Source organism: Sceloporus undulatus, chromosome 1, assembly GCF_019175285.1.
Source record: "Sceloporus undulatus isolate JIND9_A2432 ecotype Alabama chromosome 1, SceUnd_v1.1, whole genome shotgun sequence".
Lineage (NCBI taxonomy): Eukaryota > Metazoa > Chordata > Lepidosauria > Squamata > Phrynosomatidae > Sceloporus > Sceloporus undulatus.
The window spans coordinates 122,576,024-122,597,096 of NC_056522.1; the positions used below are offsets into that span (position 1 = coordinate 122,576,024).

The window sequence follows — 21,073 nt, forward strand, 5'->3', positions numbered from 1 at the left end:
TGCTTTGCTTTGTTTTTCCTTAAAGCAGTTGTTTGGGCTTTGTAAAATCAGATATAATGAGGCAAAATATACAGTTTAATTTTGTCCATTTGTTTTGGGAGAAATAAACCTATTCTCACCCTCTAGTGATTTTAGCTTAACACTGTGAATAGCTTTGGGAAATCTAGCTAGACATCAAGCATAGAATGACACCCCCGTCTAAAAAGGGACTTTTGTGTTGCATTTGGGAGCTTGGTGGGGGTCATGTTCCTTGGTGAATAAGAGATCCGCATTATTGAAAACAACTTCAGAATCCATTTTAGTGTATCTATCATTGAGCCAAATTATATCCATTCCCACAGCAAAAATGAGAGTTTGTGCTTTTTTAAAATTCGGGCTTTATTTTATTGCCCCAAAATTCATTATAGATTGTCAGTGTACCTTGGTAATTAAAATAAAATAATTGTAATATGGGTCTGAAGTACTGTGGTAGAGAGAGAGAGTAATTTTGTTATTCCTATTATTATCATGAGTAGATGCAGTTTAGGTGAGATCTGGGAACTTGATTGTAACAGTACCATTGGGAAGTATGGTTATTTGCTTTCCTATCCATGTGGGAAACTTGAGAGTCTGTTATGAGTAAATGGGTGAACAGAAATGTTGCTCACCCTTTCCAGGGCCTCTTCTGGAATCCACACAGACCTTTCACCCACATTTCCTTTTTGAAAACTACACCAACATATGTGCAGGTTGAGCTGAAGGGCTCTTAAATCGTGTTTTCAAATATTGCAGTAGACATTGTTAACATCACTTCTGCCAATGACTGACTTGGTATGCCAGCTAAAAATGCCCCCTACTGAAATGCCAGGCAGAAAATAGCTCTTCATGTGTTTTGAATTTTGACAGTATTGACAATACAGTACATTAAACTAAGCACTGTATTGATTTTTAAACTTAGCAAGGTGTGGAACTGTTGGCATTAGCATTGAGTCATGGCAGTTAAAGAGGTGTCAGACTGGATTATTTCTGCAGTGTGGATGCAGTCCTAGTTTCACAAATCACAACCTGCATTTCTGCCTTCTTAGAAAAGTTGTCATACACATAAGTAAACATAGGATCCCCCTTTAACAGTATGTAGAATTTCAGCAAACACAGTTTCTTATGTAAGGGAAAGGCAGAAGTCCTATTGATGCTTGTTATGCTTAGCCTTTGTTTAATCCCTGTCTGATAGCTACACTCTTCCAAAACGATATGAATTTTTAAGACCTTTAGGGAAGGCCCGCGTGGATTTCCCACTCCTGATTTAGGCCATAGTATTTATCTCCATATACTTCCAGAGTTGCAAGCAAGATATTAAAATCCACATTCACATATCAAACAATGTTTCTGTAAAGAATATGGGAAGAGGCAAGAAACAAGTATAAGTGGCTTTTCTTTTCGTGCCGCCTTATCTAAGCATAACTTTTCTTTTGGCGTGTATTATAAATACATAGCACCACCTTGTGGCCTTCAGAAACACTGGCACACAAACCCAAATGTGTTCCAGATGGATTCCAGAGTTGTGATGGCAAAAAGGCAAAGACAGCATGATACCACAGGAATTAATTGGCTCATTGTAGTAGGGCCAAAGTCCATGAAGACTAGTGGATCAAATCAAAATCATTTGAGTCAAGCATCATGTTTCCAACAATAGCAAACCAGATGCCCCTGGAAGCTCAGAAGGACCTGAAAGTAATGAATATCATGCCCCAGGATCTGAAGGTCATATCTCAACAATATTTTTCTGAACATAGTGATTTAATTCAAACATATAGTCATGTTAGTCTGTAGAATCTATGTAGAGAGATCTTGTAGCACCTTTGAGACTAACTGAAATAAAGAAGTTGGCAGCATGAGATTTCGTAGACTTAATCTACTTCCTCCAATATGCTGATTTAAATTAGCTAAATTGTGGCCAATAACTGTTGAAAAAAACCTTTCCTCCCTTGTAGAGAGGTGGGACTTCACCACCAGGCAGATGAGCTTTGGAGTTCTTGTTAATATTGTGGCCAAACATTAACACCTGCCCAGTGCCATGAAAGGGATCATTTGGATTAGTGACCTTGTTGGACACTTTGGGCATTAGCTTGGCAATTTGAGGCAGTGAAAAAGAAATGAAGGCTGAGAACGGTCTGGAGGAATGGTTTTTCTGTGTTATTTACCTGCTTGCACAGTGCTCATAGCTATTATGGGGGGAGGGGGGTCACACTTGTGTACTTCAGTTTTCTTTGTTGGTTTCTCGTCTTCCATCAATCTCAGCCTGGAGAGGGTACATCCCCACCCAGGTTCCCCATAGATCCAGTGATGAGGACTAAATTTGATTGCTGGCTGAGGGATAGGTGTGAGTTGAATTTGTTTGGGGGCTCAGTTCTGCCATAGGTTAAGAGGGGATGCTGGACCCCACCAGCAAAAGGGCTTGAGTGCTTCTCTGTTGCATAATTTACCACCAGTGCAGCTTATGCTGTAGCAGAAATGTGCGTCCTTCTTCAGCACTGAAAGAATTCTTGCGAGGGGCTGGTACTACATCCAGCCCCGAACAAGACATCCCTAAATCTTGCATGTTTTTCCCCACCCATTAAATAAATGGATCATAAATACATCACTTAATGTTAGAAGTTAATTGTGCTTTGTTTGAAGAATTTTCTGAGCGGTATCCATGTTAAATCTGTCATGGCAAAAACATCAGAGTGTCTAATGGCACCTTGAAGGCATGTCAGGTTTTTGACATGAGATTTTATGCTCTGGAGTCCAGGTATCTTATGTGAGGTGAGCTGCAATTCATAAAAGCTTAGGTCAAATCAAACTTACTAGTCTTTAAGGAAATACCTGGTTCTTTGTGATCCAAAGAAGTACTTCCTTTTATGTGTGTATCCTAGCCCTGATGCTTATCAGTTCCACTGACTGACCTCCATTTCTATTTTTAAAAAAGTAAAAGGTTAGTAAAGGGAGATTGGAGAAATAGAAAAGTGTGATTATTATTAGGTTTTAGGAAGGGTACACCACTATCTTGACCATTTTAATTGCCCTTTTCTATACCTCTTTCTGGTTCTAAAACAGGGTAACCAAATTTATTCCTAGTATTTTACTCTGACGTATGCAATTCTGTTTTCAATCTTTTTCCCAACCACATTTGCTTTTTTTCCCACCACCATTACACACACAGCCAATAGTATATGTCCATCATGCCAAGCATTTCTTCCTAAGCATTTTGCAAGCACTTTAAACTCCATCAGTAAACAAAATGAAACTGAGGTAACCACCTGCTTAGATGTATAAAATAGACTGAGAAGGTGATAAATATCTAATGGGTGGATGGTTTATGCTGAAAGCTCTTGATGCCACACTAAATCAGATAAGCTTTTTAAAAGGAGCAAGTACATTATTGTCATGCAAGACATTTGACCAACCATTATCACTGTGTCTCCTCCTCCAGAAGCATTCTGAAAATAAAACAGTTATTTATCCTTTGGGGAAAGCATTTTTGCAGTCTTAGTGACCTAGGAAACACTATTTGTTTCACTGTTTGTTTTTTGTGGTTATCTTGTATTAAAAGATAATCATGTTGTATTAAAACATCACCAGAGTTTCTCAACCAGTATTCTCTGAAACCCTAGGATTCTGCAAGAGGTTGCTAGGGGTGTCATGAGAGATTGTGACTGGGACAAACTTGGTTTGGGGCTGTAGATATAATAATTTTTATGCAAGAATTTTCTCTGAGACCTGAAAATTATTTTGAAGGATCTTCCAGGGTAAATTGAGAAAGCTCCATTACATTATCTAGCCTCAATAAGGATTGTAAGTGGTCCTAGTTTTAGGATTAATGGCTAAATTTTACTCTCCATTTTAAAAATACCTTATTGCTTACTAATAGAGTTTATATTTTGAGGAAATTGATTGTTTTTATATGTGAAAAATACAAGGTTGTGTAGAGCTAGAAGTAGTGTTCCTAGTGTTATTTTATTTAATACACTGATGAAATATCAACTTGTGGAAGATGTACTACTTAAATTCTATAGAAATACAAGTTGCCTAGAATGTAGTAGTTAATACTGATAAAGTTGTCAATCTTACATTGTTTGAATAAAACCACAGTATGTGAAGGAGCCTGTTAAATACTTTGTTCATTAAGCAATCTGCCTTTCCTTTCTTATTTTCCACTCTCAGGTGAAACTTCCATTTCCTGTAGATCAAATCACAGATCTTCCAAGGAACGATTTCCAGATGATGATAAAGATGCACAAATTAACCTCAGAGCAATTGGAATTTATCCATGATGTTCGGCGGCGCAGTAAGAATCGGATTGCAGCTCAGCGCTGCCGTAAGAGAAAACTGGACTGTATTCAGAATTTAGAATGTGAAATCCGCAAGTTGGTAAGTTGAATAGAATATTGATGCCAGTGAAATAACATTTTTCTAAAATTAATTTTACGTCCTTCCTTTCTTCAATAATGGACCTCAAGACTGTTTTGGTTCATCAAGTAGCCTCCAGCCAGATACTGACCAAACCTGGTTAGCTTCAGCAATTTTGCTGCATCTCAGGCCATAGGCCTATACCCCCACCTGCCTAAAGTAGACCCACTGAAATTGATGTGACTTGTTTGCTGCAACTAACTGGAGTCCCATTGATTGTAGAAATCCTACTCTAGATAGGACTAATAGTGGTTTTGACCACATATAAAAGCCAATTCTGTGTGTGTCTCTTCATCATGCTGACCGGCCAATATGATGCTTCTCTCTTATGAAACATGCAAACCTTTCAAAGTCTGGAGTGATGGAAATGCTGTTCTCATATGCCAAAGCTTGAGTGGCACACTCCCGGTTCTGACATTATGAAAGAGGAAGTCAACAGGTTGAATTTACGACTCCCTTCATAGAGTAGAAGTTCTAAATCCTTCCATAGAGTAAATGAGATATTGGATCTCCAAGCCACTGGCTTCTTACTTGCTTGACTTCCTGCACACATTAGGAATGGATCTGACAACAGTTTTTTTTTTTTTCTATACACACCAGACTAGAGTGGCCAACCGAGATGGAGGAATTCTTCATTAGTATTACACTTCAGAATCACAGTGGCAAGATCATGTTCTTTATTACATAAAGGGAGAGTTGAGGGTGGTTTAATTTTGTTTTGTTTGCATGAGAGAACATTAAAATGTCTTTTAATTTTTTAAAAATCACAATCAATGTAAAAATGTTCTCAAATAAATACATTTTGTTGAGTTTAAAAAGACAAAGGTTGATGTGCCATACTTTTCTTTAAAACTAACTCTTCCTTTCCTTGGTGTCTTCTCCCCATGCACTTCCCCAGGTTTGTGAGAAAGAGAAACTTCTGTCAGAAAGGAACCAACTGAAAGCATGCATGGGAGAGCTATTAGATAATTTCTCCTGCCTTTCTGAAGAGGTGTGCAGGGATATGCAGAGCTCTGAACAGATCCAAGACCTGCACCGATACTGCCCTGTCCTCAGACCGATGGATCTTCCAACAGCAGCCAGAATTAATCCTTCGCCAGCCAGAGTTGATCAAACCGTAGTGACATCCCAGTGCATTGGGGAAGGCTTACAGTGCTGTTCGGATCAAAGCTCGGTGCAACAGCTTAGCACTCACTGGCTTCCCAATAACATTTCTGACAAATGTGCAAGAGCCCTGGAGGGAGCTGACCAAGGTACTTATGTTGAGCACGAGCTTCCTCTAGAGCAGAATAACCAAACAGTGACAGTGGACTTCTGTCAGGAAATGACTGATAAATGTACAACAGATGAGCAGCCTAGGAAGGAATACACCTAAGTGGCCATATACCTTTCACGTCACACCTAGCAAGGTATTCTTCAGTCAGCCAGTGGCCACTTTTGTTTGTTTGTTTTAGATTGAAGAACATAATTTGGTGCACACTACAGTGGTCTTATAGCAGCAATACTGTTTTTAAGTATTCCCTCCTCTCTACAAGCAGGAGTTTATCTTCTTCACTATGGTGCTATCCCTTGCTCAGGCAAGGGAATAAAACAGTGGCAACACTGTCGGTTTCTTTTTTAAAAAATTGTTGTTGTTGTTGTTGTTGTTGTTGTATTTTAATTTCATTATTCAACAGGGATGGACATAACACCTCTGAGGACCCAAACGCAGCTTTTTTTCTCAGTGGCCCATGTCACAAGACCCTAACTCAGGAATTTCCTCTGAATGTTCAATTTTTCATTGAAGACAGCTTCTTTACACATCAAAGTTTTATAGCTAAACTGTACATACTATATATAGTATATATAAAAATATATATCCATATGCAAAAAAAAATCCCTGCATGCCTCAATTTTTTCTCATGAAAGCAACTGGAAGTTTTCTGATTTCTATTGTATAGACAAATTCCAACATTCCTTTTTTTTTCTTTTTTTTCTTTTTTGGTCAATACTAGAGGTAGTTTTTAACTGTTTTAATAGGGTTTTTTCCCACTAATCAGTTCACAATTCAGCAATATCATTCAGTTTGGACTTTATTTATACAGTAAAGTTTTAATGTTGGAAAATTATTTGAAATTTTGATATGGACAAAATTTGTGGCACAGCTGTCTTTTTTGGTTCCCGTTTTGAGCAAAGTGGGTGTTCCTCTGATTTTCTCACTGATACTGTAAAGCGATGGTCAACTTTGCCACTTGCACTGAGTCTTGGATCAAACCTCGTTCCACAAATGAAGTTGTGACTTCTGTATAATTCATATATTGTATTCTTTGCTTTCCCAATTATTTTTATTATTATTACCCTCTTTTATTAAATGGGAGGGGGAACCCAACATCACTCAGGAGATGATCATGTAGGGAAATAATAATCTTGCCAAATATGGAATTCACCCAGTAGTGTGAACTGAGTGTTTTCTGTATTCATCTTTTTGTCCCCTTTCCCTTTTTTAAGCTTTCCCAAATCAAGTATAAATATGAAGTGCTTCTTCCCTCTGTTCTTTTCTTTCCTTTAAGAGTATTTGCTATTTGTAGAGCATGGTTCAATATTTAATAAGATACTTAAAACTGTTCAGGGGCCAGTGCATGTCACTATGTTAAGAACTTGAGAGCTTCAGTTAATAGCTGTTTACACCAATGAACACTGTTCTGTAGCTCTCAGTGAAGTTCAAACTGAGCTTGCCTCTCATTTCTTACTCTTTATATTGTACTAATGCTCTTTGTCCCTGCAAATGGTTCTGTAGGCCTCACCATATAATTCCATGAAACATCATCTTAACCGGGTATTAATTGCAGTGTTTTATTATACCAACTTCCCATTTACACTGATTCTAGATTCAGCCTCTTTAAAGTGTGGGGAATAGTGTATTTATGCAAGGTTTCTAGGACTAGGCCTGTAAACAGAGGCCTTGCTTAAAGCAATCCTTAACCCAAATGGTTAAAAACTATGCATTTCTGCAATAGCTTTGTTGCCCAGATACTAGAGGCACATGCATTGAGTTCCCCCCACCATACTGTGCACTCTCATCAGCATGAAGCACCTTGTATCTCCAAGAGTACTTATGAGACTTGTTTTAAAAGTACTGAAACTCAAGAAGAAATTCATAGTATTCAAACTGACCAGACTCACATATGCCAGTGTGCACTGAGGTGATTCTTCAGACAGAAACAGTTCCGTTGGTCAAACTGCCAAACTTGAATCCCCAAAACCCAGTCCGGATGAGTTGGAAACCTTCTTGTTCAGTTTTCCAAGCCACATGTAGGTCTGCAGGACAGAAGAGCCAACAGTTATCTTGCTAACAGTTGAGGTCCAGTTGATTTTAGGTTATGATTGGGCAAGGCAGATTCTGCCTTTCAAACTCACGGAAAGAGATCTTCAAGAGGTTGGACACAATCCAGCAGGAACATCTGTTCTCCATCCCCATTGACAAAGGTAGAAGTTGCTCAGTAGAAATGATACCACAAAGCCTCCATGGATTTCAAATTTTGTGTAGAACACTTCCTCTTTGACTGCATCTGCATTGCTGAAATAATGGAGTTTGACACTGCTTTAACAGCCATGGCTCAATACTATGGAGTCCTAGGTTTTGTAGTTTGTTGTGGCACCAGAGCTCTCTGACAGAGAAGGCTAAATATCTCATAAAACTACAAATATCAGTATTCCATAGCATTGAGCCATGACATTTAAAGTGGTGTAAGCAGCATTAATTCTGCATTGCACATGCAGCCCTTATCTCTGATAGAAGGGGTCCTTCTGTGAATTTCCTTTCTTTCTTTTTTTTTCTTTTTTTGGTGACTTCCTGCCTAGAGTGTGCAGGGTTGGTTCAAGCTATATTTTTATGGTGACATCTGTGGTTTACAGACTGGTACTGTTCACCTTTACTATGGATCAGACTGTGTTGGGACGCCACATGTACTTGACTGAGACAGTTTTCCCCCCTCCGCCACCTAATTCTGACAATGTCTTCCTCCTTGCTAATGTTTACACTAAACATTGTGGCACTCAGTAAATCAGCGTTGGTTTGTTTGTTTGTTTTTCCCCCAAAGGAGGAATAGGCTCCCATTTTTGTATTTTGTTTTATTATTTGTTTAAGTAGACAGCTTGCCAGTCCCGTCACTGCCCTTGGCTCCGGATTCAATACAGTGTCCCTGCCAACTAGGTGGTGGATCCATTGCATGTGCCACGTTTATTAACTGGGAAGAGTGCGGTGTCCTTTTGCAGGCTGGAAATGCTATATTTTTAAAATATATATATATGTAAATGTAAATAAAAATATATAATTTAAGTATTAACCATTTCTGTAACACAAATAAAAACAATCTTATCTCTTAACTATTCATATATTTATATATGCCATATGGATGCTAGTTCTGACCTGCAGGGTGCCATTTTGGCACCAGGGTAGGAAGGCTTTGACTTGTTTTGAAAGCATAGCTATTTAATTATATTGGAAGCATACAAGCTGTGTACAGAAAATAAACTCTCTGAGAGTGAGGGGAGATGTGTGCATATAAGCGGGATGTCTTGTAATCTGTTGACGTTGCAGAGCCTTTTTGTGCTTTGCAAAGAGATCTTATCTGCTGTGACAATGAGGCTAGAATTTAAAGCTACAAGTGAACTGCATTACAGCTTCAAAGCCAGGTTTTGGCATTTGAGATTTTGTTGTTTAGTTGGCAGTATTGTTCAGATGTGGGGGCAGGGGTTGTTGCCTTTTTAAACATTTTAAGTGACCTCCTACAGCTAGTTGTGTTTTTAATGGGTATTCAGCCATGTCTAATCTAGCTTTCTGACATGAAGATTTACCATCACACCAACTCATGTGCAACTGGTACTTTTGACCTCATTCCAGTGGTTTAAATGCAATTGACAGAACATATTGTTCTGTATAACAGTTGTATTGACCTAGCTCTCTCATCGGTGCTGGGTCATGCTACCTTTCTTCTTTTTAAAGAGAGAATTTTAAAAAAAAATAAAAATCCACAGCTCAGAGAAATCTGTTGTTTCAAACTTTTTAGGATGTTTTCAGTTTCACTATTTAGAAGTGACTGATTTTTGTATTTGCTTCCTTGGACTATACGTATATTGCATGTAGTTCTTCAGAACCACATGTAGATTTTGGGTTGACTTCAAGGGAGGCATTTAGTTTCGGAACTGGACAGAGATTGTCATATTTGAATTGCATTGGGTTAGAGGAAGATAAAAACAAATAACTGACCAACATACTCTTTGAAAATTAAAATAAGCTTGTATTGTTTAGCAGGTGTAAAAGCAGGAAACTCTTTACACCTTCCACTAATATTGATTCATAAAGTAATATTTTGTCTTGGTTTGACGTTTTTGTGCTAAACAGAAGCTACTTTTGCACTGATATAAGGAGCCTGTAGGGAGTATGTATTTGGCTCTGTCCAGTCTGTATCTAGTCCTCCTTTTTTATTTGCCTGTTCTATACTTCATGTTGCCAGAACACCTCATTTCATTTAGGCTTTTCTGCTTTTGTCAGGTGAGTATTATTACACTATGTAATATATTTGTGTTCTCTCGGGGGTGCCTTGAATAAAATTGAAGTTCATTGCAACCTGATTCTGGAACAAAGAGCTAGTTGAAAAGAAAAGACTCAAGTGACTAAAACATCCCAGTATTTATATCTTTGGCGTTACATAAAATGACTCAGGCATCAAGACTTCGATGCTGCAGTACAAAACTGTTGTTTTATATATTGTACAAGTAAATTATTCAATGTCTTTCTAAGGATATATGCTGCTTTTAAAGATGCACTATATATATTTTTGTTTTGGATCTAATCCACATTTGGTGTTTGTTTTTGTTGGGTTTTTTTTGTTTTTTTGTTCCCAAGGAAATAAAAAAATGAAAACAAAATTCATTGGTTACAGAAACCACTGTGATTAGTGTTCCAACTGCTTTCTCTTTAAAAGAGAAAGTAGGAGCTAGATAAACTTAATGAAGTGGATTCAGCTGCTGCTAATATGGTAGTTAAGGATTACATTCAACTCATTGCCAAATTAGTAATTTCAAAAGCTTTCCTAAAAATGTATAAGTATATTTATGTAGGGAGGTTTAAAATCTTTATGTCTTTCTCTAAGAGCTTTGAATAACATGATATTCAATAGTTGTAATTATTCTCATCCCTGCGTTGTTGTGATGGGAAATGCTGTACCTATGGAACTTCAGTTTTTCTTCAGCTCTCTGAAATAAAAATGAAGTTTTCATGGATGGGATATAGTAACCCTCCTGATAACTGCTACATGTTGCTTTTTAAAAGTTTATAACCCAGAATCGGAATAATTCTAAAATGGAGACCTTTTGGAGCCTTTTATAAAAATGTAAGGTAACCTCATTTCTAGAACTGTAGTGATTTTAAAAAATGAAACACTGGTGGTCCTTGTGTGCCCTTTTTTTCTTTAAAAATTGTACATGTGGGTTTAGCCTGTGAAGCTAGGGCATCCCTTAAGTATCAGGCCTAGTGAGTTTTTGATAAGCCTATGCAAGCATGAGATCTTCACCAACTAGCTCAGACCAATGACTCCAAGAGGCAGTCTTTAAAAAATAAAATCAGATTTCATATTTCTTTTATTTACATGACATCAGTTTAAATGTGTACATTATTCAGTTTAGAAAAGATGGATAGAAAAACAATGACTTGATGTAGCCTAAGGGAAACCTTGCTAAAATGTGGTAGCTAATTTCTATCTATAGTATAAAATCAGTGTGTATAATTTTGCCTGTTTATATTGTGTATATTTATAATATTTGAAATATTTCATGACTCAGGCATCAAATGATGCTGCAGAATAGAGTTCTACATGTACATATGTTAAATCCATTCAAACCATTTTTATGTATATTAAAATTTTATAGTTTGGTGGATTGTAGACTACTAATAAATTATAATTTCCTCTGTTAGAATGTCATTGCTTGCCATGTAAAAAAAATTATAGTATTTTCCTACACTCCACCAATATTATATAACAAAATAAGACTAGTGATATCTGTTTGTTTTTAAATTATAATACTCATATAATGTTCTACCATTGTTGTGATTAAAAAACCACTTTTTTAGTGGGGAGCAATTATTCAAATTTCCATCTCAATTTTTTTTAAAAACAGAAATCTCTTTTGCTATCAAATGCCTCAGAAATACGAGCTCTTTTATATAGGTCCAGTTTACATACCAGTTTAGCCACCTATGCAGTACATTAATTGAAAGTTTGTAGGACCTGATCCTTTGCATGTTTACTCTAAAGTCTCACTGAGTTCAGTTGATGACACTTGTTCTCAAATAAGTGTGCCTAGGATTGCAGCCTTATAAACAGAAGAACATAAGAAGTTTTGTCAGAAACTGAGTCCCATCCTTGCTTGAAATGGAGCTCAGTTTCAGAATCTGGAGTTAGTGATCCATTTAATTTTAAAGGCACTTGGAAGCTAAAACCCATAGGGCTCTGTCTTAACAGATCAGTCCAAATTTGGGACTAGGGTCAGTGGGAGTATCTGGGTTTTTCTCCCTGTCTGCTCTTAAAACTCAGTGCTTTCTTGAAAGTGAGCATGGACTCTCTTGCGTTTACAATATCACTAAAAGGGTAATTCATGCTTCAGAAACTGCTATTTACTACTTGCGGGATGACTGAAAACATCTGGATCCTTCCAATCTCCTGAAAATGTACTAATACTTCAGAGATCTTTGGACACTTGATTTTTGCCATTCAGTTCTCAAGAATCAGTTTTGATTTTGGGTGGTGAACGCCCCAAGAGTTTGTTCCAGAACCAGTGGGATACAAGTGCACCTCTACTATATGCCTTACAAACTTCAGAGGCCATATTCAAAACAGGGTTTTTATCAGTGTATGCAAGGGGATGCAACCCCTCTTCTCTTCCTCCCCAGGTCAGACAGTATGGACAGTTTTCACACATATCTACCTGTATAATCCTCTGTACCTCTCATAACTGGTCAATGACTGTAACAAGTTGCATCAGGTGTTTTTCTATATACTTTTTACACAGATTCTATGCGATTAATGTAACTTAATTCAATGCATCATTTTATTGTACTAGTTCTTAAGCTTGTCTTTTATTATTTTTTTCTAGGTGACTGTGGTTTCTTGTGATTTTTATTGTATAAATGAAATGGCTGTTGATGCTTATTCCTTGTTACTAAGAATTTTTACCTTTTGGGGGAAAAAAGCATTGCTACGAACTAATACATTTAAGACTTCATTTACTCATTGTAAATACAGTATTGTGCAAAGAGAAAAACAACCCTTTCCATTCATTTGAATTGATAGTGTTAACTGAATTTTGTCTAGACACCATTTCTGTTGATGAAATAAAGACATATCATTATGTATTGTAACTCGTTTCCTGTTTCTGAAGTTAGTACAATATCATTGTATTCATTTAAAAGACAAAGTTGAAATGTGGCTCCACTGAAACCTTGCTTCGTATTTCAGATCTCATATCTAAGTGAAGCATTGTGACAGGATGAGAAATACACCCACTGATTTTCGGTGTCCACCTTGGCCCTACTCTGTCCTCATTTGTCATGGTCTTGCATCATCTGCAGATATATATCCTGACCTTGACATTACCTTATATCTACAGAAAGGTTTAATAAATTCACAGATCTATACAGTATTAATCACTCAGAGACTAGCGACCTAATGGATGATCTGAAAATTATCTGAAGTGATGACAGGTAGCCTACACTGGTGTTGCATAGTTTGTATGTGGAGTTAAACTTTAATTGCATACAAGAAACTCTTGTATTCAATGGGAACATTGCACAAAAGAACCAAGGGACTAAATGTGCAACAAAATTTACAACCTTGTGTGCATGTGCATCCATGCATAATGCCCATCTGTGTGTGCAATGGCGATGCATGCACAGTTCTTTCCACAACCTTCACTAATGCCAAGTATTGGACAAAAATGTCCAACTGCATCCTTAAGGGAACTTATGCATATATAAAACACCCACACAATTCTGGCCCTTACCTGTGATCTACAGTGGCTGTTTTCTTACTCATGAGCTGTCTTACATTCACTGAGAAATAGATATCAGTGTGTGGAATTGTCCTAAAAGCAATTCTGGTACATTTAGATTAAGGGTGCTTCTAGACAAGACTCTGTTTCATTCATGAATATTTATGAGTGACTAGGATTCATTGTCTTCAGTTTTCAACCCACTTGTGTTTTCCCTTTTTTCACTATTATTTTTTTCTTACTAGAGAAAATCCATGAAGGAAAAAAGAATTCTCTTCAGAGTCCCTTTGGACTGGAGAGGTAGGAGCTCACTGTATTGAAACTATGAAAAGCACGGGAAGACCTACAGATGGCTATGTGGCAATCCCACAGCTTATTTTAGCTTATATTCTGATCTGTTGTTTATTTCAAACATTGCTATACCCTCATTCATCATCTGGTTCATGAAAACATGTAAGATAAATAATACATTGGTCAAGATTCTTCTTCAGGAGATAGAATCATAAATTCATAAAGAGTTGGAAGGGGCTCTATGGTCCACCAAATCCAATCCTCTGCTCAATGCAGGATCTCCAGCTAGAGCATCCCCAACAGGTAACTACCCAGAGGAGACACCCAGAGGAGACCTCAGCACTTCTCTAGACAATTGGTTCCATTGCCAAACCACTCTTACTGTCAAGAAGTTCCTCCACAACATGATTTTTCCTCAGCTGAACCATGCAGCCAAAAGGAAACACCACTAAGGTCAATGAAACATACTCTGAGGCAACTGTACATAGCATTATGTTCTTTCCCTGTAAACCTAATGGTGGATTTCATCAGTAGTTGGTTGTTTGATTTAAAAACACTTATCATAAAACATAACATATCCAAATACAGTGTTGGTGTTTCAAGTATAAATAATAGAAAAGCAAGAACTTTAAAAATATATATACAAATATATATATATATTCCCCAAAAATAAACCACATGGGAAATTATTCTCCCTCCCCGCAGTAAATAATCATTCTATTAAACCTAGGGAGTGCTGTATTCAATATTGTTTCTTGGTGCTTAGTAACACCATCTTGCCTGCACTTCAGTTCCAGAATGATTAAAAGGAATTTATTTTTTCCAAATGGCTTTAGAGTAGGCCTGCACAAGCAGTGTTGCCAATCACCCTCAAAGGAAATTCCCTGATTGGCTTCCCGGAATGCCCCCAAATTTCCTGGAATGGGGCCAGGAATTCTGGGTTGGGGGCACAAGGCACTATGTATGGGAAGGCTAAAGGGAGTGGGACTTCCAGGATGGGAGGTATGTCAGAAGGTTTTTTGGGAGCAGGAAGGTATTTTTGGCCAGGTTTTTGGGGAGGGAAGGTTGAATTTCCCTGAAGGGGAATCTTCCCGGAAATTTAGCAATCCCGGAAATGATACGGAAAAACTATAAAATTCCCAACTTCTGGGGAAAATCCCAGAAATTGGCAACACTGTGCACAAGGGAAGGCCTATAGGCAAACTGCACCCCTTCCTGCCAGGTAGCAGCTCCTCAGGGTCTTATCTATTGTTTGTAGCCTTTCCCCACCTTTTGTGAATCTTGTCTCCCCCCTGAACCCACCCTCTGCCCCTTTTAAAAAAGATAGAAAAGCCCAGCAAATGATTACTCCCCCTTGCTCTAGCCAAGCATCTTTTCTACGGCTGGGTCACCCTGCATTCTTGGGACAAAGAAAAGGCAGTTATCATCATGACCTGTTATCATCCTGTATCATATACAGTATATATATATATTAGAAATCCAATCTTTCCTTAAGCAGCAGAACTGTGGGATTGTTTCCCGTCTCTGTTTGAATGTAGATGAAGCAGGAAACTGTATATTGTCACTTCAGAAACCTTATATATGGAAGAAACAAAAAGAGGAGGGGGTATTTTAAAAAAAAAGCTTTGAGCCTCTGTTTATTGACATTTGGAGGGGAGAACAGACGAGTAACAAGGTAATGCTGACAGTCCTTTAAAGATCATAACATTCAGAGACATGGAGGGGAAGCATCTACACATCCTTGATGAACCGAGATGTCTTTGTAACATGCAGCATTGAACTATAAAGTCGGTGCATGCTGCTTTCATCTTTTATTCATTGAATCCTGGGCTGGACAGGGAAGGAGAGCTTTTCAGGCATCAGTTTCATCCACTTCACCCATCCCTACAGATGTTTCACTTCTACCCGTAGACTTGAAGTTGTCTTATGGTTTCCAGTAGATGGCAACATGGCAGTCCTGTGAATCAAGCTACACCTCCTGTAGTCTTTGCCCCCCCCCCCAAAAAAATAAAGCTATACTGTAGCAGCTGTATATGCTAACCATGTCCCTCCTAGTTCCTCATGGGAAGAAATGGTGCCTTTGAAAGATGTTCTTGGATCATCCAAAACAGGCTCCCAGACGGCTGGGTGAAGATGGCCTGAAAGAGCGGCTTTTTTGTTGCTGTCCAGCTTGTTTGCTAGGGCTTAGGAGGAAAGGAGGATAACTTGTTTTCAGGTTTGCGTTGGCAACTGTGTGATGGCGACGGCCGTGGGGTTGGCTGCTGTGCTCAGGCACAGCTGCTAAACTACGCGTTATTTTTTCATGATAGATGACAGTTCTAGTAGCACATTCTGAAAGAGAAATACAGAGGCTGATTTGGCTTGTAGGAGAAATAGAATAAATAATCAGTGCAGCATTTCATTCAAATACAACCGGAGATATTTTAGCACTTGGTGAAATATGGTTTTATTATTTTCTGAATATAAGAACTACCTGCTAGTTCCAAACCCAGAGTGCCTTCTGCTTCTGCATCCTATTTCCATCAGTGCCCCCCCCCCATCACAGTCAATTGCTTTCACTTGCTATTTGCTTTCTGGCAAGGATTTATCAACATTTTGCTACGCCTTGTGAAGGTTTCATGGAATTGTCGTATGGCAGTGTTTTGGGAAAATTTACTTGGTTTCATTATAGCTTTCAAAATCCCCCAGCCAGTAGTCACACCATTTTTGGATGATTTGGGGAGCTATAATCCAAATGTGCTAACATTTCCACTTTCTGGTTCATTAAATTAAATACTTTTTAAAAGCCGTCTCCTGTAGTGGATTCTATAAATTAATTTTACACTGAAACAATTATGCATTTTCCTTTTCTCTTTCCTAAACATCTACCAAGTGACATTTTACCAATTAATTCTAAATTGTGGGATGATGTGAAAGCAAGCATAGAAATTACAGAATCCAGCAAGAAAAAAATGGACCATGATAGGTAGTTAAGTTGAGTGACAATAAAAAATGGGGGGATCTCTGCATAGCATGACAAAATGAGTCTTGCTCTGTGCCATTCCCCCAACAAATCAACCTTTCAGTGGCAGGTCAATACAGTCCCATTGCTTAAACCTCTCTAGCCAACTGAGCTACGAAACTGTGTTTGCAATTCAAGTGAAAGGGAAATCTCTTGCACCAAGGTGTTGTTGGGTCATGTTCAACTGCAAAAATGTTTTGGTATAAAATCAGATTTGAGACCTAGTCAATATAGTAATTATTATGGGATAGTAATAATAAAAACAACATATGTAATAATATATAAATACTACTACTACTAATAATAATAATGAATAAAAACTGTAGATTTATATTGTATATGTATTTATTTGCATAACAAACAGAAATTTATTTCTTCCAAAAGGTAATAGATCCATTGAGAAAGACCCATCAGCAACCTAGCCCAACAATCAATCTCTGGGGCTGTTTGCTAAGATATTTAATCAACACGGATATAAACTAGATTATTCCACTCCTTGGCCTGGCTGTACTCCTACTCAACACCTTTTTTGGTGCCAAGAATTTGTCTAGTTCTTTTACCAGCTGGATTTACTACTTCTGATGGCAACAGAATTTCACAGGTGAGATGTGCATCTTGTGAAAACACACACACACAAATATGACTTTTGCCACCATCATCTTACTCTGAATTCCATGCTGAAATCCAAGGAATTCTGTACTTGCCACAGTATGCTGCTTATCTCTTCCATATAACTTCCACATAACTGAGGAGGGCAGAAGCTAAAATGTCTGATGCCTTTTATAAACACCTATTTTAAATTATTTTATTAACCTACTGCAGTTTTAATGCATTCATCTGGGATCCAGGTTCTACCAGAAAGCAGTCCTTTTTTTTACACACAGAAGCACACACACAAATACATATATGTGACTTGCATTCTTCTAGTGACATATGAGTAAATCCAGCTTATATCTGCATATGTCAGTTTGTTTGGGGTTTTTGTTCATTGCAGACATCAGAATTCTCTACCTCCTTTGTGTAATGCCTAACCTCCTTTGAAAATCTTGCATAATGCCTAACCCCTTTGAAAGCAAACAATATCCAAACCAGCTTCAAGCAGTTTATTATTTCTCTACTGCTTTGCTTCCTTCATGAACACGACACTATTGGCCTCCCCACCTCTGTTGTCACCACTGCCTACATTGGCTTAATGCATCCACAGGCTGCTGACTTTCATCTCCCATCAGTCTCAGCCAGGAATACATGGCCTGTGGTCAAGGATGCTGGGCAGGAGAGCCAGAAGTTCCCCACCCCAGTCTAAAATGATGAAACGCAGTTTGTTTAAAGCTATTTCTTTGAACCACACCTGGCTCCTTCCTGTCTCTGGGTAGTGACAGGGAGAAATCCATACTGTGTGGATTTCTCTCCCCTTAACAAATCAGAGAAAAGGAGGGACAGCATGGCCCATGCTGAACTAGACCGATATACCCTTCCCCTCTCTCTGCCATATACTACACAGTGAATTACAGTTGTCCCTCCATATTCATGGGGGTTATGGGCAAAGGACCCGCACGAATACGGAAAAATCACAAATGACCCCTTCTCCCATGAGAAGGCCCGTGCAGGTCCCCTCTGGACCACTGCCATGCTTGATTCATGTGATCCAGGAATGGCAGGGATGAAGAAAGACCCCCATGGGTCCCCTCCAAACCCCTGCCATGCCTGGATCATGTGATCAAAGCATGGCAGGGGTTCGGAGTGTACCGGTGAGGGTCTTTCTCCACCCCTGCCATGCCTAGATCAGATTATCCAAGCATGGCAGGGGTCCGGAGGAGACATGTGGGGGTCTTTCTCCACCCCTGCCATGCATGGATCACCATATTCAGGCATTGGAAGGGGAGTTAGAAGGGTTTGTGCGAGCTCTCTCCTGACTCCTCCGATGCCTGGATCAACTGTTCCAGAAATGGGAGAGGTCAGAAGAGACCTCAGGAATAACCAGATTCACAAATTCCAAATTCACAAATTAGGAGGGACAACTGTATATTATGTAGATTGGGCAGGATTCCACATGGTGTTTGCAGAGCATAATGTTCCTTAGATGCAATTCTGCATCAGCCCTCCCTGGACAGCAAGGAGCAGTTGGACAAGGCCTGGATGAAGTTAGGAGGAGAAAGCTGACACCATCCTTGCAGATACAGTACCCAGCAAGTACTCACTAGAGATATGGGAGAGATATGTCAGTTCAGTGTTTCTTTCCTAGGCGCCTACTGGCCACAAAATGTCCAGGGCAGCACAGCTTAGAGGCTGTGACCGGGCAAGGAGGTTACAATGGCTAAGGAAGCGTAGAATATCTCTTTCCACAACATTCAAACAAGGGCATAGGCTTCCATAAGCCGAAATAACATGATTCTGGCCATTATGTACATAGCATCTAATTAAATACAAACTATATTCAATTAATAACAGAATTGTTTATCGGGAGAAGCACTGTCATCTGTAAAATAAATGTATGATTTTGACCCCACAGAGGGTTTCTTAATATACTCTTAATCTATTCCAGAGTAAAGTGAGACCCACCTGTTTTCATCAGAACCCACCACTGGGTTCATCTTTTCCTTGTAGTCAGTATTCAGAATACATGTAGTCTATTTTGCTTTCCAAAATTAATACACCATGTTAACAGCAAGAGCAAGGGAATGTGTTCATTAACAATGCCAGATTTTTTTCCTTTGCATGTTCGCATTAACATTTTTGTACTGTTTCACAGCTTGTGTTACCCCCACCACACACCTTTTTTTTATCCCATCTTTTTTTGAAGGAAGGGGGCAATTGTCAACCATTCCAATTAGAGGCATTTTAAAATGAGGCCAGTTTTGTTTAACTATATGGCTTCCCACAGTTTACAGGATTTTAAGAATCCCTTCTTTGCTTAGTTGGAGGCAGACGTTTGGCAGTTCTTGCTAATCTCACTACTGATTCAGAGGCCAGAAGGGAATCATTTTGACAGATGCTGGCAGCCCAATTGGGTGGAAGTGTCCATCCCACAACCATTTTAGACCAGTTCCCTATTCAACACTTGCTAGTCATTAAGATTGTGATAAAGGGACCCCAGACAGAAGCAGCTTAACTGATATATGGTAAAGAATCCTCAGTCCCTCAGTTTAAAGCAATAGGAGTAGGGAACCGCACCAGTTTCAATCCATTCCTTCAAGCTTAATTATTGAAGGAACATGGAACATTTGGCTTATACTGTCAGCTACCATACAGGTAACCTTTAAGTAACCACTAGTTAAAGTATTGCAGTGAAGTGCCAGAATCCTGAAAAGTTTATTAGGTTACAAGAGCACAAGAAAATTGAGGAAGGCATGGTCTCACTTCTGTGTCATCAGCCCTTCTCGTTTGCTTTTCAGATTGTATAGAAGCTGCCATTGGGTTGTAAGCCTCATACGTTTATTTGTCAATAGCTCACATATATCTGAGATGACCGTGAAACTTGCCAAGTTGACTGCTACAGTGCTAGGAAGACCATGTGTAGACAGTGTCCTGGCTTGAGAGGAGAATTGTGAGATTCTCTGTCCATCTTTTGGGATACATAAATAATGTACCCTTCTGTTGCCTATCTTTCCCTCCCTCTCATGCATACATGCACACACATACACATTTACCTACAAGAAATTAGCCAGCATTAGAAGGAGTTCAGATTGGAATATATATGTATGCCAGAGGTGAAAAAGGTTGTGGGTGCAGAAGCTGTGAATTAAAAGGCTCGTTCACACAACACAATTATAGCTCTATGATTCCCCTTTTAAGTGCCATGATGGCATTCTATGAAATCCTGGGATCTTCACTTTAGAGAGGTACTTAGAATTCAAAGCTCTGGTGTATCCTCAAACTAGGATTCCATAGGATGCTGCCATGGCACTTAAAATGGAATCAGAGTTCTATATTTGTGAAAGGTCTTTAAGGTACAGTGGGCCCTTGTTATACGCTGGGGTTTGGTTCCAAGATCCCCCGTATATAACAAAATCCGTGTATGCTCAAGTCCCATTAACTATAATGACATAGCAAAATGGTGTCCCTTATAAAAAATGGAAAATCAAGGTTTGATATTTGAAATTAATACTTTTTTGGAACATTTTCAAACCGTGTATGCTTGAATCCGTGTATAAAAAATCCATGTATAAGAAGGGCTGACTGTATTATAGAAATAGGCTAGTCAGAGCTGGCAGGTTTTGTTTGCTTTCCCTTGCTGCTGTGCCGTAACCGTAGAAAAAGCATTGCGGCTTTTGTGTAGGAGGCCATCAGAATTCCAGCCTACAGCAACCCAAGCTAAAATGTTGCCAG

The 21,073-nt window shown here is 38.7% G+C and overlaps 1 protein-coding gene across 5 annotated transcripts in view; it reads left to right on the plus strand.

Annotated features, from left to right (window-relative positions):
- Positions 1-12,810, plus strand: part of BACH2 (BTB domain and CNC homolog 2) — a 235,152-nt gene extending 222,342 nt beyond the window's left edge. For all 5 annotated transcript variants that reach the window (XM_042464408.1, XM_042464394.1, XM_042464402.1 and 2 more), the window contains 2 exons: positions 4,183-4,389; positions 5,327-12,810. In XM_042464408.1, coding sequence (XP_042320342.1) covers positions 4,183-4,389; positions 5,327-5,803 — 684 coding nt within the window. In that variant the 3' untranslated portion in view covers positions 5,804-12,810. The remainder of the gene's footprint in view (positions 1-4,182; positions 4,390-5,326) is intronic.
- Positions 12,811-21,073: the final 8,263 nt, after the last annotated feature.